General features: G+C 49.0%; 3 protein-coding genes across 3 annotated transcripts; all 3 read right to left on the minus strand.

Annotated features, from left to right (window-relative positions):
* Positions 1–10651: 10651 nt before the first annotated feature.
* On the minus strand, positions 10652–11603 carry LOC125522343 (probable calcium-binding protein CML9). Its single transcript, XM_048687409.1, has one exon. The coding sequence runs from the start codon at positions 11445–11447 to the stop codon at positions 10989–10991; it is 459 nt and encodes a 152-aa protein (XP_048543366.1). The 5' UTR covers positions 11448–11603; the 3' UTR covers positions 10652–10988.
* A 679-nt stretch (positions 11604–12282) lies between these two features.
* LOC125522361 (calmodulin-2) lies at positions 12283–14531 on the minus strand. Its single transcript, XM_048687426.1, has 2 exons — positions 14317–14531; positions 12283–12901 (listed from the first exon to the last, which is right to left on the minus strand). Exons 1-2 carry the CDS (start codon positions 14390–14392, stop codon positions 12528–12530), a joined length of 450 nt encoding a protein of 149 aa, XP_048543383.1. The 5' UTR covers positions 14393–14531; the 3' UTR covers positions 12283–12527.
* Positions 14532–19792: 5261 nt separating this feature from the next.
* On the minus strand, positions 19793–23053 carry LOC125522306 (SNF1-related protein kinase regulatory subunit beta-1-like). The gene is made up of 4 exons (XM_048687380.1): positions 22701–23053; positions 20725–20909; positions 20470–20632; positions 19793–20352 (listed from the first exon to the last, which is right to left on the minus strand). Exons 1-4 carry the CDS (start codon positions 22863–22865, stop codon positions 20023–20025), a joined length of 843 nt encoding a protein of 280 aa, XP_048543337.1. The 5' UTR covers positions 22866–23053; the 3' UTR covers positions 19793–20022.
* Positions 23054–25081: the final 2028 nt, after the last annotated feature.

Raw genomic sequence — 25081 nt, forward strand, 5'->3', positions numbered from 1 at the left:
TTTTTGTAAAAAATGGAGAATTGATTTTTGAATTTGTTAACAAAATATAATAACAGAAACATTTTTAAAATTTCTGAATAACTTTTTGAATTTTTGAACAAAATTTGAAATTCTCAAGAACAAGAAAGAGAAGAAAAATGAAATACAAAGAAAAAGAAAAAAATGAAGTAAAGAAACAGAAATACTGAAAAGGAAATGTTTTTTTTAAAACACAAACATTTTCTGAAACTACGGAAGAAATTTGAAAACGTGAACAATTTTTGCAAACACAAACATTTTTTGAAAAACAAGAAAGTTTTGAAACTCCTAAATTTTTGTAAATGCAAACTTTTTTATAAATTTGAGAAGAAAACTCCGAATATTTTTTGAAATAAAAACGAAAAATAAAGAAGAAGAAACAGAAAAAGGAGAAAAAATAGAAAAAAGAAACAGTAAAAAATAAATTGAAACAGCAAAAAAACGGTTCAGGAAGCTTCTAGAAAGTTCCCAAAACCGAAGAAAGCCGGTTCAGGAATTCCTGGAAGGTTCCCAAAACCGAGATGGCATAGCGGTGGGCGGGCCGGCCCAGGTCATCCCTCGCTGGCGAACCTCTGTGCGAAAGCTCGACAAGACGCAAGGTGCGTCAAGTAGGATTTTCCGGAAATACCCCACACCCTCCTCTCTTCTCTTCGGCGCTGCCCCCACGCGCCCATTTGCGCCCGCCCATGAACGGAGCAAGACGCCCCCTATTTTCTTTTTTAGTTTTGTTTTTTTTCATTCTTTTTCTTGTTTAAATAATTCGGGATTTCAAAAAAGTTCTAAAATTCAAAAAAATGTGAATTTTGAAAAAGTTCGGGGAGCCAAAAAATGTCCTTCAATGCGAATAATGTTCACGAATTTGATAAAAATGTTCGTGAATTTGAATACGGGCGACGCTACGCGTCCGCCGGTCGATGTTTAGATTTTATCCGTCGCCGCGAGGGCCATTGGATACCCGAGCTGATAGCCGTCTGATCTAGTGCCCGCGTTCCGCATGCCCACTCGTTATTCCCGCAACAAATGCTTTGTTGCAGAAACAACACTCCTGTCGCTGGCTCCGACAGAGCTGCGCCCCACGCGACGCCGCGGCCAACCCACCGCAAAATCTGCCCGCCGCCGGCGTGCGGGAGCTACTCCAGCGCATCATATCGTGTGTCAGATGGTTGGACCTGACACAAATTGAGCTCACCGAGGGGCCCTGCTTTGAGCACAGGTGCGACCTCTACTTCGGCATGGCGGCAACGAGCTCCCACGCCGGAAACTCTTTTGCGATTTCTGCAACTGAAGCTATGTTTCTAAAACACGCATCGTGTTGCAATTCTTGGCCTTGTACGCTCTAAGATCGTGTGCTTCTTCAACGCTTTCTGTAACCGGGCATATGTTTCTGAAGCAGGAACCTTGTTGCAGAAAAAAATCTTTGCTTTTTTTCTGAAACAAGACCTGTGTTGTAGAAACTTTCTAAAAATAGACCCTGTTGTTGAAAAAACACTTCACCCCGAATAGTTTTTTATTTCTGAAACAAGGTCTTTGTTGCAAAAAAGGATACACACCTGCTGCTTGTGCAGCCGTCAGCAACCTCAGATCCCGTCGTCATCGCCATCACGGCTGGTCTGCCGCGGTTGCCTAGCCACCGTCGACCACCCAGTCGCCGCCTCTGTCCCAACCGCACGGTGTTCCGCCTCCTCGCTACTGGATCTAACCACCACAGAGCCCCGCAACGAGCGCTCTGTTGCAGAAAGCGTTTCTGAAATAGCAGCTCAGCTGCAGACCCGTGCGCGTGGGTACGGGTGCTATCGGCCGTTGGATCAAAAGACAATCCGACGGACACGGAGCCGACGGACGTGGGCTCGAGATCGGCCGACAGAAGGTAAGCCTTTCCCTTTGAATATTGATGAATATTTTTTATTAGATGAACAAACTTTGATTTGATGAACATTTTTATGAATTTGAGGAACAAATTCTCAATTCTAGAACATTTTTTGAAATTTTTATGAACTTTTAGAAAATGGATTAACATTTTTCAAAATTGTGGTGAACAAATTTAAGATACGATGACTAATTTTGGATCTCACAAACATTCTTGATTTAGATGAACATTTTTTTAATTCAGTGAATAAAATATTCAAAAAAACGAGAAAAAGAAAAAACAAAGAATACAAATAAAATAAAAAGCGAAAGAAAATAAACAAAAACTATAAAACAAAAAGGGGCAATGGAAAAAAGAAAATGAAGAGGGAGAAAAACCCGGCTTAGGAAGGACCTTCCCAAAACCGGACATGATCTACGTGGGTCGGCCCACTTATGCACAACGGGGAGTGGGGCGGGGGTATGCGCGTGGTCGCTTCGCGATAGCATATGCGCCGAACAGGAGCTGCCCCGGCTTGGGCCATGGGTGACCGGGGACCAGCGCTGCCCCGACGACTGAGAAAGTGGTGCCGACCACGATGGGGAAGGAGATGGCTGAGGGCAACTAACTGGAGGTTCCGAGAGTTGCTACAAAACTGGAGGTTTCTAGACTAAAGAAACCTAACTGGAGGCTATCCCTTGCGGGGACCTCCTCCAGGGCTTAGAGCACGCGAAGTGGTGTCTTATCTCCTAGTGAATCTCCTAGTCAATATAGCTCGACTTCACGGGGTGTCTGGTCTGGTAGAGACTGCGCGTTTTGTGTTTCGAGCGCAATGTACTAATTGGAATTTGTAAAGTGCTTGATTGTTCAGTGTCCTTACAGAATACAGAGAGGAGTACATAAATAGGGGAGCCGGGCGCAACCGCGGTAGGACGTGGGGAGAGACGATCGTGCAACGATCGTGCAATCCAAGTGGGAAGCGAGTCCACGCTCTAACACCCCCCGCAGTGTCAGCGGCGGCGTCGACGACGTTGAGACTGGAGCGTATGTCGAGGAAGGCTGCTGTTGGAAGCCCTTTGGTGAAGATGTCGGCAAACTGGGCGGAAGTAGGAACATGCAGAACTCGAACCTCACCTAGAGCTACCTTCTCGCGAACAAAATGGATGTCTATCTCGATGTGCTTAGTTCTACGATGCTGCACGGGATTACATGACATGTACACTGCGGAAATATTGTCACAATAGACAATAGTAGCATGGTGCAGAGGTCGGTGAAGCTCGCTGAGTAGTTGTCGAATCCAAACAGTCTCCGCCACTGTATGAGCGACCGAGCGATACTCAGCCTCCGCAGACGACCTGGAAACAATAAGTTGCCGCTTCGACGACCATGAAATCAGATTATCACCCAAATAAACACAGTATCCCGAGGTAGATCGACGTGTATCTGGGCATCCCGCCCAGTCTGCATCCGAGTAAGCTGTGAGAGAGGTTGGAGAGGATGGAGTGATGGAGAGACCGTGATCAAGAGTACCTTTGAGGTATCGAAGGATGCGGCGGACATGGTTCATATGTGGAAGACGTGGGTCATGCATGTATAAGCATGCTTGTTGAACATCATAGGTGATTTCAGGCCTTGTGAGAGTGATATACTGAAGGGCGCCAGTAATGCTACGATATAGGGTGGCGTCAGGAACGGGTTCTCCGGCGGAAGACAATTTGGCACCGGTCTCAACAGGTGTGCGTGTAGGATGGCATTCCAGCATGCCGGACTTGGAGAGCAGCTCAATAGCATACTGGCGTTGGGAGAGGAAGAGGCCAACGGAAGAGCGTAAGACAGCTATACCAAGAAAGTGGTGAAGATGACCGAGGTCAGTCATGCAGAATTCTTGGCGCAGAGAAGAGATGATGTGAGTGAGAAGAGAGTCGGAGGAGGCCGTCAACACTATGTCATCAACATATAAGAGTAAATATGCAGTGTGGGTGGAAGAGTGGTAGATGAACAGAGAGGAGTCAGAACGTGAGGGAATGAATCTGAGACTCTGGATGAACGAGGCAAACCGTTGAAACCAAGCTCTGGGTGCTTGCTTAAGGCCATACAAGGATTTTTGGAGATGGCAGACGTGATCAAGATAGGAAGAGTGGGAAAACCCAAGCGGCTGCCGGCAGTAAACGTTTTCAGTGAGAGAGCCGTGTAGGAAGGCGTTTTTGACATCGAGTTGGTGAATGGGCCAGGAGGAGGAGACGGCTAAGTTGAGAACTACACGGATGGTGCTAGGTTTGACGACCGGAGAGAATGTCTCATCGAAATCGATGCCGGGTTGCTGGGAATCGCCACGACAAACCCAGCGAGCCTTGTAGCGGGAGAGGGAACCATCCGAATGGAATTTGTGACGAAACACCCATTTCCCATAGACTACGTTGGCACCAGGAGGTCGAGGAATGAGCGACCAGGTGTTATTGAGAAGAAGGGCATCATACTCTTCTTTCATGGCTTGGAACCAGTTTGGATCGAGAAGGGCTGCTTTGTAAGAGGTGGGAATGGGGGAGATAGGAGATGTGGAAGCTGTGAGGTTGAGGCGATCAACAGGTTGGGCAAAGACAGACTTGCTGCGTGTGCGCATGGTGTGGGCGTTACGAGGAATGGGAACGGGAACAGCAGTCGGTGGCATGGAGGGGCCAGCTGAATCAGAAGGAGTCGGGATTGGTGGCGTGGCGGGGCCTGGAGAGCTGGTTGGTGGAGTGGCGGGACCAGGTGAGCTGGTTGGTGGAGTGGCGGGGCCCGGGGAGCTGTGTGGTGGAGTGGCGGGGCCCGGGGAGCTGTGTGGTGGAGTGGCGGGGCCCGGGGAGCTGGGTGGCGGGCGATCCGAGAGATCGCCGTGGCTGGGTTGGTCGGTTGCGGAAGCGGTAGTGGGTGGCGAATCTTGGGCATGCAGTGGGTGAGTAGGGTCCAGATGAACAACGCCATGCACGTCAACAGCGCCATGCACGTCGATCGCTGAAGAGCGTGGTGAAGGGGTGACGGCGCCGGAAATTGGGGCAGAAAAGTTTGGGGTAGCGTGAGTGGCGAAAGGAAAAATGGTTTCATCAAACGTGACGTGGCGAGACAGAATAACACGACCTGTAGGAAGATGGAGGCAGCGATAGCCTTTGTGGGAATCAGAAAAACTGAGCAAGACACAGGGCAAGGAACAAGGTGAGAGTTTGTTATCAGTAGTGGCAGATAAGTTGGGAAAGCATAGACAGCCGAAAATACGAAGATCGACGTAGGTGGGTGGGGCTAGGAAGAGAGACTCATAGGGAGAGAAGCGAGGACAAGTTTTGGTGGGCCGGACATTAAGTAAATATGTGGCATGCCGAAGCGCTTCAACCCAATATTGAGGAGGCATGGATGCGTGGATGAGTAGGGTACGGAGAATGTCGTTGATCGTGCGAAGTGAGCGTTCAGCTTTCCCATTTTGGGGCGAGGTGTAGGGACATGAAAACCGGAGAAGAATGTCGTGGTGAAGAAAAAATTCACGGTTGCGGGTGTTATCGAACTCGCGACCATTATCACATTGCAAGAAGCAAATGGGAAGAGAGAAGTGAGTGAAAACATAACGCTGGAAGTTGACAAACAAGCTGTGAACACCAGATTTCGCTCGTACGGGAAAAGGTCCATATAAAGTGAGAATAATCGTCAAGAACAACAAGATAGTACTTGAAACCGAATACACTAGGGATAGGTGACGTCCACAAGTCACAATGCAACAGTTCAAAAAGGAAAGAGCTACTTGTAGTAGAAGAACTAAAAGGCAGCCTAACATGCTTGCCTAATTGACACGATTGACAAAGAGACGAGTCATGAGAGTCACGACTGTAAGGGACCTAAACGCGTCGAGGAGGGTGGTTGTAGTAGCATGGTTGGGGTGGCCGAGCCGTCGATGCCACAGACTGATGGAGGCGAGCATGGCATGGGGCGAAGGAGTGGAGGCGCCATGGACGGTGTACATATCGCCCGAACTATCAAAGAGCGCCAGCTCCATCCGGGTGCGAAGATCCTTCACAGTCAATCCAAAAGGGTCAAATTCCACAAAAACTTGGTTATCAATAGTGAAACGACGAACTGAGATGAGGTTTTTAATGAGGGCAGGAGCGACTAGAACCTCGCGAAGAAGAAGAGGGGAGTGAGAGGAAGGGATAGAGGAAGTGCCGACACAAGAGACAGGGACAGTGGAACCATTACCAATAGTAATGGAGGGAAAGAGAAGAGAGGGATGAATGGAAGAAAGCGAGCTACTAGATGCAGACATATGCGTAGATGCACAAGAGTCGAAGATCCACTCGTTACCTGCGTCTTGGGTGGTGAGAGAGTTCATGGCGGCGATGAAGGCGGCCTGATCCCAGGCCGGCGCGGTCGAAGATGAAGGAGCAGTAGCAGTAGCGGGTGGCTGAGGTGGCGATGGCGCTGGTGATGCAACGCGCTCCCAGGTTGATGGTGTGGGCACCCCGTAGGGGTACAAGGAGTGCGCCGTTGGCGCCGCCACGGCCTGGTACAGAGGAGCATAGGCGGTGTAGGCCTGCTGTGGTGGACGAGAACCCAGGATCCCAGGAGCGCCGGCGGAAGGGCGAAGGCCGGGCACCCAAGCGTCGGTGTAGGCCGGCGGAGCACCGTACGGGGAGGGTGCGGGCCATGGCATGGGCCAAGCCTGCACGAGCCCCGTCCAGGGATCGTGTGGAGGGCGCCATGTCGAGGGAGACGGTGAGGAAGGCGCAGGAGATGGTGCAGCGGTTGGCGGTGCAGGAGTAGAGCTCGACGAAGAAGACGCCGATCCCTGCTTTGGTGGCCGATAGATCGGGTTTTTGCCCTTGTAGTTGGGGCTGGGGCACCAACCCGGCGGCGGTTGAGGTGCTGGAGGCGCCGGAGAGGAAGCCGCGGACGAACCCGCAGGAGTCGGAGCAGGGCGAGCCGAGGTGTGGAAGAGGCGAGGCGTGCTGGCCTTGCGCGCCTGATTCTGCTCCTCCATCTGGAGCATGGAGCGCGCCTCGGCGAGCGTTGGCAAAGGTCGGAGCATGGGAATCAAGGTCGCCTGCTGGGCGAAGCGGTCGTCGAGGCCACCCATGAGCGCATGAAGGAGGGAATGGTCGGCAACCACCTCACCGAGCTCACGCAGCTCGTCGCCCGATGGCTTTGATGCGTTGGCAGAAAACGTCGATAGGGCGATCACCTTGAGTGATGGTGCGGAGCTCCGTGTTGAGCGCGGAGATGCGAGCGTCGCGGTTGTCCTGAAACAGCCGGCGGAGCTCGAGCCAGATGTCACGGGCGGTGGCACCATCGGTCACCACAAGGTTGAAGAGCTCGGTGGAGATGCGGGTATACAGCCACTGAATAATGGCAAGATCATCCTTGAGCCATCTGGGATTGGCGGGGGCCGGTGGTGTGTCGCCGGTGATGTGATGAAGGAGAGAACAATGGCCAAGATGGATCTCGAAGAGATGCCTCCAATGATAGTAGTTATGGCTGTGGAGATCAAGAACAATGGGGATGAAAGGAGTGATGTCAGTGATCGTATCGCTGAAGGAGAGAGCGGAGGGAATAGCAGCCTAGATGACTGGGGAAGGAGGTGTGGGTTGGCCGACGGTGAGGGGAAGAATAGGTTGGCCGCCGCAGTTTGGAGGTAGGGTTGGCTGGCCGCCGGTGTTGGGTGGTTCGCCTGGATTCTGTTGGGTTACGTAGTAATTTCAAAAAAAATCTACGCACACGCAAGATCATGGTGATGCATAGCAACGAGAGGGGAGAGTGTGATCTACGTACCCTTGTAGATCGACAACGGAAATGTTAGCACAACGTGGTTGATGTAGTCGTACGTCTTCACGGACCGACCGATCAAGCACCGAAACTACGGCACCTCCGAGTTCTAGCACACGTTCAACTCGATGACAATCCCCGGACTCCGGTCCAGCAAAGTGTCGGGGAAGAGTTCTGTCAGCACGACGGCGTGGTGACGATCTTGATGTTCAACCGTCGCAGGGCTTCGCCTAAGCACCGCTACAATATGACCGAGGTGGAATATGGTGAAGGGGGGCACCGCACACGGCTAAGGAACGATCACGAAGATCAACTTGTGTCTCTAGGGGTGCTCCCTGCCTCCGTATATAAAGGATCAAAGGGGGGGTGCGGCCGGCCAGGAGAGGGCGCGCCAGGAGGAGTCCTACTCCCTCCGGGAGTAGGATTCCCCACCCCCCTTTCCTAGTTGGAATAGGATTCAGGAGGGGGAAAGAGGAGAGAGAGAAGGAAGGGGGGCGCCGGCACCCTCTCCTTGTCCTATTCGGACTAGGGGGGAGGGGCGCACGGCCCAGCCCTGGCCACCTCTCCTCTCTTCCACTAAGGCCCACTAAGGCCCATATACCTCCCGGGGGGTTCCGGTAACCTCCCGGTACTCCGGTAAAATCCTGATTTCACCCGGAACACTTCCGATATCCAAATATAGGCTTCCAATATATCAATCTTTATGTCTCGACCATTTCGAGACTCCTCGTCATGTCCGTGATCACATCCGGGACTCCTAACAAACTTCGGTACATCAAAATGCATAAACTCATAATATAACTGTCATCGAAACCTTAAGCGTGCGGACCCTACGGGTTCGAGAACAATGTAGACATGACCGAGACATGTCTCCGGTCAATAACCAATAGCGGAACCTGGATGCTCATATTGGCTCCTACATATTCTACGAAGATCTTTTATCGGTCAGACCGCATAACAACATACGTTGTTCCCTTTGTCATCGGTATGTTACTTGCCCGAGATTCGATCGTCGGTATCTCAATACCTAGTTCAATCTCGTTACCGGCAAGTCTCTTTACTCGTTCCGTAATACATCATGTCACAACTAACTCATTAGTTGCAATGCTTGCAAGGCTTATGTGATGTGCATTACCGAGAGGGCCCAGAGATACCTCTCCGACAATCAGAGTGACAAATCCTAATCTCGAAATACGCCAACCCAACATGTACCTTTGGAGACACCTGTAGAGCACCTTTATAATCACCCAGTTACGTTGTGACGTTTGGTAGCACACAAAGTGTTCCTCCGGCAAACGGGAGTTGCATAATCTCATAGTCATAGGAACATGTATAAGTCATGAAGAAAACAATAGCAACATACTAAACGATCGGGTGCTAAGCTAATGGAACGGGTCATGTCAATCAGATCATTCACCTAATGATGTGATCCCGTTAATCAAATAACAACTCTTTGTCCATGGTTAGGAAACATAACCATCTTTGATTAACGAGCTAGTCTAGTAGAGGCGTACTAGTGATACTCTGTTTGTCTATGTATTCACACATGTATTATGTTTCCGGTTAATACAATTCTAGCATGAATAATAAACATTTATCATGATATAAGGAAATAAATAATAACTTTATTATTGCCTCTAGGGCATATTTCCTTCAGATTCGTCATGGCGATCGTGGGAGGGGAGGGATGGATCGGATATCTGATACCATGTAAAGTGCTTGATTGTTCAGTGTCCTTACAGAATACAGAGAGGAGTACATAAATAGGGGACCGGGTGCAACCGCGGCAGGACGTGGGGAGAGACGATCGTGCAACGATCGTGCAATCCAAGTGGGAAGCGAGTCCACGCTGTAAAGTGCTTGATTGTTGAGTGTCCTTACAGAATACAGAGAGGAGTACATAAATAGGGGAGCCGGGCGCAACCGCGGCAGGACGTGGTGAGAGACGATCGTGCAACGATCGTGCAATCCAAGTGGGAAGCGAGTCCACGCTCTAACATAATTGCCTCCGGCCTTGCATACTCCATACTGAATGTCCCAAGTGCATTGTGCATAGAGATATCAAGCCAGGAAATGTAATGCTAGACACGGACTTCAATGCCAAACTGTCTGACTTTGGGCTGGTGACACAAGTCAACCATACCCAAACCTCACGCACAAGGATGAATATAATTGGGAGTCGATCATACATCGGCCCGGCATATATTGAGACCGGAAAGGCATGCAGGCAATCCGACGTCTACAGCTTAGGCGTGATGTTGCTCGAGATTGTCAGCGGTGAAAAACCAACCATACAGACTAATGAGAAGAACAACCTTATTGAGAAGGTCCTGAAATGTCAAGCGAACAATACAATTCTCGATGCAGCTGACAAAGGGCTGAGGGGCCAATTTGACGGGGGACTCAAAAGTGTGTTGGAGATCGGGCTCATGTGTGTGCGCCGTCCACACATCGGAAGAGTGAGTGATTTCTTGATGCAACTGCTACTTTCATTGTCCACTTCAAACCCCACCATCCCTTCCGGAGCAAATGGGGGGGGGGGACCAACTAGCTCCAACACGTACCCTGCACATTCACCGGCTGATGAAGAAGCCGGTGATTCACCACTTCTAGTCTAGCCTCGATATGAGGTACCCCCTCCAACGAAGGCCTGCCAAATGAAGTTCGTAATTTTCAAAGAAAATGAATGAAGTGAGGTTCACCATGGAAGATACTTCCCCACTCTTGTTAACTATATGATGCATCCGTCCATTCACCCATCATGTATGCATGTAGTATTACCTCTTTCTTTATGTGTGGTACAGTAACAAACATATATATGATGTGAAAATGTATTCAATGATGAATCCAATAGTGTTGATTTGGTATTATAGATGTCGATGATTTTTTCTATACTTTGTTTTAAAATTTATGTAGTTCAACTTAAGACACAATACTAATATGCAAAGTAAATCCGTAAAAAAAACATGCTAAGTAAATTGAAACGGCCGGGTGCGAAAAATATCCATTTTCAAATCCTACCGATTTCACTAACCAAACCAAGGAAGCAGCGCACCGGATTTGCGCTGGCAATGTCTTTGATACATGTGCAAAATCGTCGTTAAAGCAATTTGTGTATGCATACAATACATACATACAACGAAACAAACGCAGCATACATATTGCAGCCAGGACTTCGCGTATGCAGAGCATTCGCATCCAATCCAATATTACAGCAAAACCAGTAGGAGTACATCACCAAATCAAGAAACATGGCACCATTTCCTCACCGGAGGACAACACTTCACCGGTCCCCAGATCGGCCGATCGATCGACGCATCAGATCAGAGAAGCTCGCCGATCACTTGTTGTTCATGAGCACCTTGACGAGCTCCTTGCACTGGACGCGGCCCTCGCCGCGGGGGTCGGCCTTGCGGACCAGCTCGTCGGCCTCCTCCTCCGTGAGCCGGTCGCCGTGGGTGAGCATCACCTGCCGCAGCTGCTCCGCGGGGATGACGCCGCTCCCGTCGTCGTCGAACGCGTCGAGGCACTGGGCCAGTCCCTTGGCCGATACGCCGGCGTTGGCCTTGCGCGCGGCCACGGCCAGGAACGTGGGGAGGTCGATGGCGACGGCGCCGGCGCCGCCCGCGCCGGCGTCCTCGAGGAAGCCCCGCGCCTCGGCCTCGTCCACGTTCTGGCCCAGCGAGCGGAGCGCCGTGACCAGCTCGCCGGCGGCGATGCGGCCGTCCTTGTCGCCGTCGAACAGGTCGAACACCTCCTTGCACTCGTCCGCCTGCTCCTGGGTCAGCTTGGCCGCCATGGCGGGCAGAGACCAGAGAGAGCCGAGCTGCTGGAGGGAGAGGGAAAGAAATGGACTGATTGATTGCCCTAATTGCTGTCCGGGCTGCTCGTCACGATGAAGCAACTTTAGCGAAGGTCGCTTTTCTTTCCTTTTGACAGGTCAAAAATCAAGAGAGATCGTAGGCAATGACAACTTTCCCTCTCTCGTTATTCTCCGAAGCAAATCGCTGCACATGACAGATGACACCAATGTTGAACTCTGCCAATTTTGGCATTTTTATGGTGAAGATATTTTTTTCAAAACGGAAAAAGATGTATTATGATAAAAATATCAACGGCTTATGCTTTGATGAAAACAACGGACAGGTTGAAAAGGGAAAAGGAATAGTTCAACGAGCTGGCGCCAATCAACTATGTGCCCAACAATTGATCATCATAGCATAGCATGATTACCACTTCCATGCCATATTGTTGGCACACAAGAGCGACGTGCCATCCACCACATTTGGTTTCGTTCAATCATAAGATGGTACAAGTTGCAAAACACCAGAGAGTACAGCGGGGAATCGCGGCGCCAGGAGCTGGATCTCGAGCTAACCAGGCCCCATCATATGGATCCCTGTTTAGATTCCGACAAATGCAGCTGTTGGTTTTGCTGTCGACTTGAGTTCTGTTCCGTCGTCCAACAACTGTACAAGACAATTTGCACCAGCGCAGTTCAGAAATCACAGCTACCACCGAAGTTCCAGAAGGTCCAAGCATGCCAAATGGAATCCATACAATGTACTCCGGCCAGCATTTTGGAGCTGAACACAAACCAAGCAGACACGCAAACTGCAGCGCAAAAACCGAGATTTGCACAACGCCCCTAAATTCCATGATAAGACGAACAAGATAAGTGCCACAACCAAAAGAAACCAGGTAGTAATTCCGATGCTGCTGCCCCAAGACTACACCGATAACCCGACCAGCTACCCAACAGGCAACAGTATCCTTAAAAAACATAGCACAAAATACAACCTTGCGAGTCTGTCTGGCATTCCAATCCACTTGAATTTTAAGCTTATTTCGTGGGAGGGACCCCTGTCCCGCCGCCACCTCACTTGGCCATCATGACCTTGACGAACTCCTCGTAGTTGATCTGGCCGTCGCCGTCCACGTCCGCCTCCCGGATCATCTCGTCCACCTCCTCGTCCGTCAGCTTCTCCCCGAGGTTGGTCATCACGTGGCGCAGCTCCGCCGCCGAGATGAAGCCGTTCTGGTCCTTGTCGAACACGCGGAACGCCTCCTTGAGCTCCTCCTCCGAGTCCGTGTCCTTCATCTTCCTCGCCATCAGGTTCAGGAACTCGGGGAAGTCGATGGTGCCGTTGCCGTCCGCGTCAACCTCGTTGATCATGTCCTGCAGCTCCGCCTCCGTGGGGTTCTGCCCGAGGGACCGCATCACGGTTCCAAGCTCCTTGGTGGTGATGCAACCTGCACAAAATTCAGCAAGCATTCGTTATCTAGCGCTACGAAATAAAATAAGAGCAAGTTTACTAGGGATTTAAGATTGGTCTGTTCGCCGCATATAAAATACCCAATGTGTTCTTGTTGTCCTAACAACACATGATATGTCATAATACCTCCAATCAGCATGTTGGCCACTTACACGCACCTATATATTGTTACTATAAGGAGCTGCAAGTTGGAACAGCTGGGAATCGTAAACAAACATGGCTTTAAACAAGCACTGTATTGCAGGATAAGCAGTACGGATTAAATATTATAGGCCGGCTGGGTAACATGAAGGGAACAATAAGTTAGGTTAACTTGCCAAACGCTTTCCTATAGTGTCGCTGACGTTCATTTCAACATACTGAATTCTAGAAATCAATTTATGAATCATGCATCAGCTGAAGAAATGATGGACCGCCAGGCAGAAGCCTTAAGAAAGCAGTGCTTAGGTTTAGCATCAACTTGGATTGCATCCTATCAAGTAAATAAAATGTAGTTCTTGCTGCCCATTTAACATATGAAATCAAAAGTCAACCTTACAATTCTACAAGTCATCATGTGTACAATTAGATATGACACAGATCACAGACTAGACCAACTTGCATCTAAAGCCGTGCTGAAACATAGTCCTTCAATGTAGCACAAGCAAGGAAATAACTATTAAATGATGCAGAAATGAGCTATGACACTACTAGAAAAGAGGAATCTACAAATCAAGTGTTGGTCTTAGACTACACAGTTAAGACTAGATCTCCAACTTCCAGGCTACCAGAAGCTAGATCATGCTGCTACTGTCACCAAAAAGTCTCTTCAGTGTCGCGTTATAAAAGGAGAGCTAAACAGGATGAGAAATCCTGACTAAATCCTTGGCATCATCTACTACAGTACTCCAATTCTCCATCTAGTCCACTCGTTGGTGCGTTCCACACTATAATTGTAACAAAACAGATGCTCATTGGCCTAGATAAATTTACATCAGTGTATGACAACAACCTGATTCTCATCTCTGTCACTAGAAATTCCGAAACACTCTACAGCTCTAAACACCCTAAATGCAACCAGTCGCTGCTGCCCCCGAATTGTTCCTCCCACGGGAGCACCCCCAAGTCCTACAGCCACAAATCGGAACACAGTAACAAGACAACCCGCCCGCACTCGGCCACAGAACAAACAACTGGCCCGAGCAAACGACCCCATCCATCAGATGCAAGCATCCATCCCGCGCAGGCGCACGCCCAGAGCAACACGAAAGGCCTAAAGAGACCACCCAGCCCAGGCATCACCGACCGGATCTAGAGACAAAACCCAATTCGGCCGGATCGAGGTCGGGCGGCGCCCGAGCCCGATCCGGCCGGCCGCGAGAGACAGGGGAGAGAGGGGAGAGGGGGGGTTACCGTCGCCATCCTTGTCGAAGAGGCTGAAGGCCTCCTTGAACTCGGCGATCTGCTCGTCGGTGAGCTGGTCCGCCATGGGGGAGGCTTCGAGAAGGTGCGCACGGGAGACACGGGGGCGGCTGCGCGAAGGGGAATAATAAACGGGGCGCGGTGGGCGGCGTTGGCGATGGTGCCCTGTCCGTGGGCTGGGTTTTATAGACCGCTAGCGATTAACGAGGGGGAAGGTTTGCTGGAACCGCCGGTTTTGTATCCGGTTCCCCTTTCCTTTCCTTTTTTCCTTTTTCCTTTTTCCTTTCTTGGATCCTTGGCAATCTAGGGTTCCATTCATACTCGATTGTGCACCAATGGTTTCCATGTTTTATTCTTGTGTGGATTTAGGATTCTATACTTAAGACTCCATTGAGTTCTGGGGTGTCTTTTGCTAGTGGCACACCGATGCAGATTAATAAAGACTAAGCCATGAGAGATGAGAGCAGCGGCCGCTACTGTGAACAATTGATATACTTCCTCTGTTTCTTTATATAAGTTGTATTTGTTTTTGATAAAATTTCAGAATGTAAGATGCATTTTTCCTAATTCCTCATGATTCCTCTGTTAGCACTCCATAAAAAAGAAAAGTATTTCTCTCCTAATTGTATGTATCTCTCCTTGTAGCAAAATAAGGAAATTATCTCTCTGTCGATTGCACGTATCTCTTACTTTCTTGGAGTAAGTGATTTACTTGCTTCCAACCAAAAAATTTGCCAAGGGTAATTTCGTCATAACATGTCTATAATTAGATGCAGTGGTCATCGTGCCAAAAAAATACACCTTACATAAAGGAACGGAGGGCGTACCCCTTCACTCCTGCCCTCTTTCGGACTCTATTTTAAGGTTTTTTGCCTCTCATCGGCGCCACCGGCGGTTCGCCTCGTCAATCTCCTATGGCCTTGGACCATGGAGGCACGGTGGATCCCGGCCCTTGCAGGCGGGATGGCTACATTTGTATGTGCTTTTCAAAGTTTGTTAGGGTTTTGTGTCATGCTCAAGAAGACGAGACGGCGGCGGCTTCTTGAAGATGGAATGAGATTCTTCCCACCTAGCCTCGCCCTAGTGATGCTTCAAACGTCGTCGGAAAACATGTGGAGGGGTGTCTCCGACAGATCTCGTGGGCCCCGGTCGGTGTTTGTCTTCGGGAGATCAGCCTGGATCCGGTCTTTCTCTATATCGATGTATCTGCAGGTTGGATCCTTTCGATCTATTATGATGCGCTGATCCTATGAGGTCTTAGCACGACGACTTTTCGACTGTCTACTACAACAATGTTTGTCCGGCTCCGACGAGGAAGGGGCGATGACGGCGGTGCGTTTTCAGCTCGCTCAGTGCTTGTAGTCCTCGCTAGGTGGTCTACGGACCTAGATGTATGAGTATGGGTTTGAAATTGTGTGGCTCGTTAGATACGAGTCTGCTCCCGCCTAGTCTAGGATCAGTTTCCCTTTTCATTCTACAGATTTTGCCGGTCCCTTTTCTTCCTTTTTCTCTTGCGGGGAGACTGACATAAAAAATCAACTCATTGCGGTCCGTTGGTTTTTTCCTCCCCAAAGTCACAACAAAGTCGCCGTACTAAATGGGATGATGTGCTTGGGTATTTATTAATCTCAGAAACCTTGCGAGGAGGGAAGAGGCGGACGAGTCAAGGCGGTGGAGGTGGCAAGCCGGACCAGGTCACCGCGCCGTCACCGTCGGATCAGACATCAGTCCATCGCGCACAGGAGCCGGTCCAAGGCCAAGTTCAGGTCAAGACTGACCTCAAACACGTCCTCGTCGTTATTTTTTCGTTCCTGACGTGGCAATCAATGCGGTGTTTCGAGCCGAAAGCGATGCGTCCTTCTTTCATCTGTGCTGTCCGTCTGAGCCCATCAAGCATATGGGCATTTTCCCATTAAAAAAAAGCATATGGGCGTTTTCGCGTCTCGCGACGAAAAGGCCCGTGGGCTTCCTTCGAAACCGTCACAGAGAGCTGAGAGAAGAAAAGAGGGAGGACTATTCTGGCCTCTAAAATACCATGAAGAAGAAAAAAAACTGGCCTCTAAAAAAAGGGTTGAGATCCTCTGCAGTACCGTATGGTACTGTAGTGTGGATAACATGTGGGGCCAGGTCTCACCTGGCAGTGACTGTACAACATCGTACAGTACTGCAGAGGATCCTAACCCCTTAAAAAATGAGGGTAATGGAATGGAACGGAATGTTTTTCGTTGCTGGCAGAATCGGAGCTTTGTCGAAAGCAGTTTGTTTCTTGTTAGAGCAGCAAAGTATTCACCCCCTGCCCCCTCTCCCTTTTTTTTTTCCTTTTGTCTCTCTTAGAAATGTCTTTTTTTGTTATAAAATTTATTAATTCGTCCAGGTCGAACTTCACATGCTCCCTGCCCTAGTAGTTCAGAAAAGAAAAGAATTTACTCCCATCGTCACAAATAGAAGAAGCTGAGGCCGTGCAATGTGATGGGGTAAGTTTACCGCTTTGTCTGGGTTTCAGAAGATCTTCCACGGGATTAAAGCTCCAACCGTGCCTGTCGCTGTTGAGCCTTTTGACAAATGCGGCTAAGCTTTGTGATGGCGAGACGCTATCATTCTTCCCTGGCGGTCTCTTTTTAACAAAGGTGCATGTTATCTGATCTGTGTCTTCATATCATATGTGTTTGGATGGAATTCTTTTCTTCCAGTGTCTTACTCCTGGTTACCTACGCCTCCCAAAAACACATTGGCGTCTCAACTTTGTCCATCCTACTGAACTGCTCACATCTGTTAGAATAAATTCGAGGCATACCATTGATCATATGAGAATTAAGCAATCACACAAACACGACACTAAAATTTGTTGACGAGGTTCACTGATATGGCTACATCCCGGGACTTGACTACGAGCGCTCCTCACCATGACACCGTCACAATACCGCACACCGGCCACCCGAGCGCCGGCACACGCCGCCGGCTCCCCCTTGCGCACCTGTGCTATTATGTTGGCATATGTTACATCGTGTGTCTACCCCCGCTATATATAAGAGGCCTAGGATATAAGTGTCCTAATTGAACACGACTTCACACCCTATGTAAACACAATACAACTCATAGTCCAACTGTAACCTACCTTGTACACTATATTCGACACAACTCCAACAAACTCCACCTTGGCGAATATTCTCCACCACCTTAAATTCATCAATGCGTCAAACTTTCATGTACATTGGACTTGAGTTTATCCCATGAGTACCGTTGCTACTCCAAAGACTCCATATGACTCCACCTGCAACTTTGTAGTCCCTCCTTTTCTTGACCACAGTCAACACTCGAGCAAAATTAAGTTCCTTGTTACTCTAGTTTGTGCTTCCAACTTTCAGAGTATCCGTCCAACGCCATCACACACTGATCACTGACCTGCGTGAAAATGAATAACTCACATATTGGGTGTCACACATAAGAGTTATCTGAACTCAACATCACCGCTCCTTTCTTGACCGCCTGTCTGAAACTTGAAGGAATTTCACCGTTTCTTGTCGTCATCCTGAGTCAAATTCGTAGTTGTCTCACCACATGTATGACCACCAGAGCCCTGGCCCGTCTCCATGCCCCGTGCATACCGCACGCCTCGCCGCTATTACCGCGTCAAGCCTCCGCTGTCCCGGTCGAGTCTCAAGGGTCGCGAACCCACACCACTCAACCCCCACTACAGAGTACCACCGATCATCACCGACCGGTGACGAGTTTCACGCTTCTATCAGACCACTAGGCTCCAGTCCGAATTGCGTGTCACTCGCTTTTTCCCGCTGAATAGGCTTCAACTCTCTGTGCACTTACGTCGTAGCCCCTCAATCCAGCTCCACCTTCAACATGACTCCATGGTAGATAATCCGTCCACCCCTGCGCCTCATCGACTTCAAGCTCCGTGTATACACCACCTTGAGTCAACCCTGCGTCATAGCCTTGTCGAAGCCACACAAGCCCTCAGGCCCGCGCCACGTGTTTTCACGCCCCAGAAGTCGGTCACCATCAGCATCACGCTCCTATGTCGTCTTTGCCGATCCCACCACCGTCTTCTGTATCAACCGACTCATGTCGATCCGTCAGACTATCTAGTCCGACCCAGCCGAACTCGTTCGACTGTATGACACGCTCGAGGCTCCCAAATCATCTTCCGCGAATTTCCATCCATCACACATAATTCTATCTTAGCTGGCATGACTTCCCGCAACGCCCTCAAGCATCTCTGTTATGCCAACAAATTTTTCATCCTTATCTGCCATAACACAAGGTTTTCAGTTCCGTGACTTCTCCACCTCAAACCTAATACCCGTTGGCGCCATGGTTCTTTATACGGCTGACCCTGCGAAAAATTATATAAGCTTTCCACGCGATGCCCCAAGCACACGGACAAAACCTCTGCATGCTACTATAGCAAAACCAAGAGAATTAAAATCTTTGCCTTCACGTGGTAACTCTCGTCTCAGCTCAACTTTCTATGCTAGCAATTGTCTTGTCAACGCTCCTGCTAATTTCAACGGATGCATATCCCTTGATGGATTTATTTCCCCGATTGATTTGCCTGCCTAATTCCGTGTCATTGGAGACTTGGTCCCCCTTTTTTTTCCAAAACAAATCTTGGTCGCTGTAGCTCAGCGTTGTACGCGTTCGTGTCTCCATCGGAGTCCAGTCCGCCTCCGCGTACGTGCGCGCACACACCCGCCTGACTACGGCCCTCGCCAGCGCTCCAAGCGCCGCCTACCAGCCTGCCTGGCCACACACGAGCAGCGCAGCGCGCACCGCTGTATGCGCGATCCAGCCGCTGGATTGCTTTAGTTCCTGACACGAGTTCCCGTTGATTTCTGTGCTGCCCGTCGAGTCCGATCTCTTCCGAGCTTGTTGCTTGCAATCGCTCGACCATAGCTTAAATCAAACTGATCTCTTCTGCGTCTTCTACTCTTCCTCTAGATCAATACCACGGCCTCAAATCGAACCTTACTCATGATACCACTTGTTAGAATAAATTCGAGACATACCGTTAATCATCCGAGGACCAAGCAATCACACAAGCACGACACCGAAATTTGTTAATGAGATTCACCGATATTGCTACATCCCCGGGGCCTGACTACGGACGCTCCTCCCCGTGACACCGTTACAATACCGCACTCCGGCGTGCCCATGCTATTATGTTGGCATATGTTACATCGTGTGTCTACCCCCGCTATATATGAGAGGCCTAGGATACAAGTGTCCTAATTAAACACGACTCCAGACCCTATGTAAACACAATATACCTCATAGTCCAACTATAACCTACCTTGTACACTATATTCGACACAACTCCAACAACACCTACCAGTTCACTCAAAAAGTTTTAAGACGAAAAAAAAATGCAGACAACAACATATTCCAACATAAACAAGTCGACAAGACCTCACTGGAAATATCGACATAACAGATCAGACGACAAGACCAGACATTTTCACAACACTCCCTCTTGTTTCATTTCGCCGGAGTTCAGGCGGTTCAAACCCCACGCCACAAGAACAGTTCACTCACTCAAGAAAGAAAGAAGGAAGGAAGGAAGAAAAGAGAAACGGATGATTACGGAATCCCCCTTATGTACATTGTCAAACTACACTCTTATTCACTCCCATCAGTCCTAATCAGCCACCGTTGCTTTCTTTCATCTTCCACCAGCGGCACCGGTCACCTCCTCACCAGCGGTTTGTAGAGCACGAAGTTCACGTACTTCGACTGGAACCGGTGGGTGAGTCCGAGGGCGAGCAGAGACTGCGCCCCCCACCCTTTCTCGATGAACAGATGGTTGAGGACGACATGCTGCGGCTTCGGCTTTGGAGCGAGTTCGTCGGAGTGATCGATGCCACCAAGGGCAGTCATGAGAAGCTGAGGTGGAAGAGCGGGCGGATCCTGCTTGGTAAGCTCCTCATCGGTTGGGAACTCCATGTTGTAGCTGTGCTCAGGCGATGGGGGCGCGTCGAACTCCGCCACGCTGTCAAGACTATCTGGGATATACTCCTAATCAAAACAGAGAAGAGATGCTTTCAGATAAAATCAAGAACCTACATTCTGGAATATCATTTTAGAGAAGGCCGGAGCGAAATGCTGAAACAGACAGATATAATCCTTACTGACATGGACATCAAGGAGGTTGGCCACCTGCCCTCTTTCATCAGTCACATGAGGTAGTTCGGACACATATCTCGGCACCCCATCAACAATCATCCTGTAATGATATATTCCAGATGGCAGAACCAACAACACGGCGTGATCTTTCCCAGACCTCTCTAACACCTTCCTGAGAGTACTCATAAGGATATTTGGTATTTTAGCATGTCGTCTTCAGAATTGGATAAAACATTCGAGTAACAGATCAGGTAAAGGGTAAACCTTGATGTCCAGTTATCCCATGATCCTTCCACAAACACCTCGTTTCCTCCTTGACTCCATGTAATCAAAGTTGGAATTTCAACCTCCGGGGGGTTATTGTTGGTGGATTCATCCGAGCCATTCATCCATGAATGGTTAAAAGCAGGTGAAAATTCATTCGGTATCTGCATCGGAGCTACTGGAACCTGTCAGGTGAAGTTAACCGTCAGTACAAGCAGGACCATCAATATTGTTCATAGATGTGACTTGAACCCCCCCTCCAAAAAAAACGAGTTAGCAACATCCTACAAAAGATGGCCAAAGGTCAATGCACATATCTCACAGTACTATCTGAAAGGTCAATAAAGCACATGATTTTGCATAGGTCAAAAGTAATTCAGTAAGAATAAACTGGATGCTTTAGCATGTCCATTCTAAAGGAAAAGAAAGAACATTGGCTGCCATTTATACACAATAACATGAGGCTTATTTTCCTTCCAACTGGTATCTTCACCTTTCAATGAATTGAATTGGAGCAGCATTGTCTTACAAGAGAGAAGGGAGCTGAAGGCAGGAAAGCAAGTTCGACGCGCTAGCAGGAAGCCCGTTGTTCACCATCGATCGCGACAATGAACTTCAGGGCAAAAACCTACTTCTCGACCTACTACCGTATTGCAGCCAAAGTTTGATCAAGCCAATAGCAAATCTGCCATACAGCAAAAGGATTACAACGTTCCAGAGCAGCTTAATACAGTAATACAGGGGCCAAATGCTTTTCTTCTTTACGGAGTATGAACTGTTGCTGATCAAATAAGGTGCAAGCTAATGTGCAAAATATGCTCCTATTTTAAGGCAAGAATCATATTGGGCCACACAGCATCAAAGACAATATCCAGTAGGTAAGTGAATCAACAATAAAAGCACCACCATAAATCATTGTATTTGAAATTCAAAACCATATATGATGGTAATACAGATCATGTATTCTTTTGTGTACCTTACCAAGTGCTACAGAATTCAGTTTGAAATAGTATGTACTACTATTGAACGTCCCATTACACTTAAGCAGTAGTGAATAATGTTCTTGCTCTCAGTTTGGTCGAGGATTCCATTTCCAGTTATAGTTCCAAATTACATTTAAGCAGTACTGAACAAAGATTTTGCTATCAGTTTGTTCAAGGATTCCATTTCCAATTATAGTGCCAACCGTGAAATGCGTTTTGCTTATCATGATGCCCCACATATGTTTTCTTGAATGTGGACTGTCCCTGTATCAGGACCAAGAGTAAAAAAATTGGTCTACGATGTTGCTTAGCACACAGTATAGTTTAAACAAATAAGACAAACTGCCCAGAAAAGAAGATCAAGTTGTAACGGTTTGTCGCACACCACGTAATGTTCGAGGAAAATTAAAGATATTATCTAGTATCTAATGCTATGCAGAATGCGTGAAAGGAAGGATGACCAACTCGCCCACTGCACCAAACCAAATCCATTTGCAGAATCCAGGTGCAACCAAACGAAATCTACCAACGCGTCTTCATCAAAACTACGTTCTTCCACATGCATGTTCTAGCTATAACATAAACAAGAGCCTACTCTTGGAGAATACCAGGAACAAACTACAAGTTGCAGTTAAGCCGTGGATCTCTGAGTTAAAACATGTGCCATTGGCCATCCTTACAACTCAAGTTGCCATTTCAAGCTTAAACAGCGGGTGGAAATAATCTACTCATTTAATGACTGAAGCAACCGCTAAGAACAATTAGCAGGACTAAATTTACTACAATTAATGCTAATTTAGTAATTCCGGCGCAAGTAACTAATTTAGTAATTTTACCCGTAAAAAAACAACTTGGTAATTTTGATAGGAACGGAACAGGACTCGGTGCACTTGATAGCAACAACCGTATGACGGAAGAAAAGAAAACATCAAGAAGGCCAGATGAGGGTTTCTTCCCTCTTTACCATTTCGGGCAGGGCAAAATCATCATCACCTGCGGCGCGAAGACGTAGGGGACCGGAGGAGGGAGCTCCCGCATCACGGCGTCCGGCGGCGCCGCGGCCTCCGCGGAGCTCCCGCCGACGGGGGCCACGGCCACCTGCTCCATCGGCGCCGCCGTGTGGCCGTTCTCCACCGCCCTGGCGCTCGCGTTCCCCATGCCCAGATCGCCGCCGCCCGCAGCTGCTCACCCCCTCCCGCACCGCCCAGCCAGGCAGCACCGCCGTCCCTCGAACGCCGCCCCGAGCAGGTAGCCGAGGGCGAAACCAGCGGACTCTGGAGATCGCTCGCGCGCGCGTGCTGAGTTCAGCGGACTCTGAGGCAGCCACCGGCCGCTTCGCCGGAGGAAGGGGGCAAGGACATATAGGATGGCCAGGCACGTGCCCCGCACGCCGTCTCCCCTCGCGCGCCACGTGAATCATCCCCGATTTTCCTCGGCCGTTGGATCTGGCGGTTCGAGACATCCCGACCGCACATGTATAGACGGTAAACGTTTTCGCTAATGGGTTTTGGATCAAGGGCGGTGTAAGAAGTCAACATTTGTGACTCGGCGATGTTATCTGTCAAAGCTTTTCGTGTTTGGATAGCGACCCAAAGAAATGCATGCTTCTAATGAATAAGAGTTAATGAAATGTAAACGCGAGGCTTCGGCGGAGGAAGGGGAGGATAAGATGGCGCGATACGTGCCCTGCATGCCGCCTCCTGTTGTGCGTCAGGGCCATTATCTCTCGATTTATCTTCGCTGTTGGATCCGGCAGTCCGGGTCATCTCGACCGCATAGATGGGCTGCATGGGCTATAACCGATGTGGTGACGTGCTAGGCGGTGTAAGAAGTCAACATTTGCGAACCGGCGATGTTTCTGTCAAAGATTTTAGTGTTTGGATAGCGATGGAAATAAATACATCTTTCTAATGGATAAGAGTTAATGAAATGTAAATGTGTAGCTTCACCGAAAGAAGGGGAGGATAAGATGGCACGACATGTACCCCGCATGCCACCGTCTCTCGCGTGTCATGCCACCGTCTCTTCACCGTTGGATTCGAAGGTCCAAGTCATCCTGGTAGCATATGTGTGCCGCATCGACTATAGCGATAGTATGATGATGCCTTCCTAAGCATGGATTTGGATCAATGGTCGTGTAGGTAAGAAGTCAAAAGAGAAAAGTTCACATTACAATCGTGAACTAACCACTCGGTTTAATATTCAACCCTGAACTTAAAAATTGGTCGAACACCCAAAAAAACACGGCTCGGGAATTACCCCCTCCCTCCGGGTTTAACACGGTCAAGCGGTTTTGACCATGTTGACTGCCTTGTCAGTGTAGCCATGTCACCTTTACCATTGGAGTCACCTCAATGTAGCGATGGCATTTTGCCAGCTCCATTAACGACAGCTTCCATGTGCCCAACACGGTGGTGCCTGCCCCGACCGTACTATGAGGACATGGGCGGGGAGTGCTAGACGACGACCTTCTACAAGGAAGCGCAGAGGGGGTACTGCCTACCAACGGTGGGTTGGCTGCAACAGCTTGCTTTGACAAGCTACGTCGACATCCACACGACACGTAGGTAGTGCGGGTGACAATGACCCTTCAACCACACAAGGGAGGTACAGGTGCAACGCCCACTCGTCGGTCACTGGTGGCAGACGAAGTCAGGGGCTGCTGCTGCTGTGTGGGTGAGGTGGTCGGGGTCGGGGGAACAGCGAAATGAGAGAGAGAGAGAGAGAGAGAGAGAGAGAGAGAGAGGAGCCAACCTTATTCTTTAGAACTGCTAGCCCTAGGCTTAGTTAGCGTATCTTGGTGACTTGGCATTACACAGTCCATCAACACGGTAAAAAACGCTTGACTAAGTCAAAACTGAAAGGAGGGTTGATTCCTAAACCATATGGTTAGTTTGGTATATAGGTTGACTGTTTTTAAAGTTCAGGATTGCAAATTAAACTGAGTGATTAGTTTAGGGTTGTAATGTGGGTTTTTGTCAAGTCAAGACGTGTGACTCGATGATGTCGTCTGTCATTTTTCATGTTCGTGATATAACATTGCTATAAGAGAGTAAAACACATAGAGAGCCTTTTTGCAGTTATTCAACAACTTGAAACAAAACCTGACGCAAACAATGCCTCCACTCCCATAAAAAGCTTAGGGGTCCTCTGCCTCCCATCAGCACTGCCACTGGTCCTCCTCGTCTCCGGGTAGCCTTAGGGGCCACGGGGGTGCGGTGGATTCTAGCCCTTGTTGGAGGAAGGACTATGTGTTTTAGACGGTTCTTTGAGTTTTTTTAGGGTTTGTGTCTTGATCAGGAAGGCGCAGAGGACGACGACTCTCTGAAGATGGAATAAGGTTTTCCCGGCCTAGCCCCCGTTATGGCGATGCG

This window comes from Triticum urartu, chromosome 1 (assembly GCF_003073215.2).
Source record: "Triticum urartu cultivar G1812 chromosome 1, Tu2.1, whole genome shotgun sequence".
Classification (NCBI taxonomy): domain Eukaryota; kingdom Viridiplantae; phylum Streptophyta; class Magnoliopsida; order Poales; family Poaceae; genus Triticum; species Triticum urartu.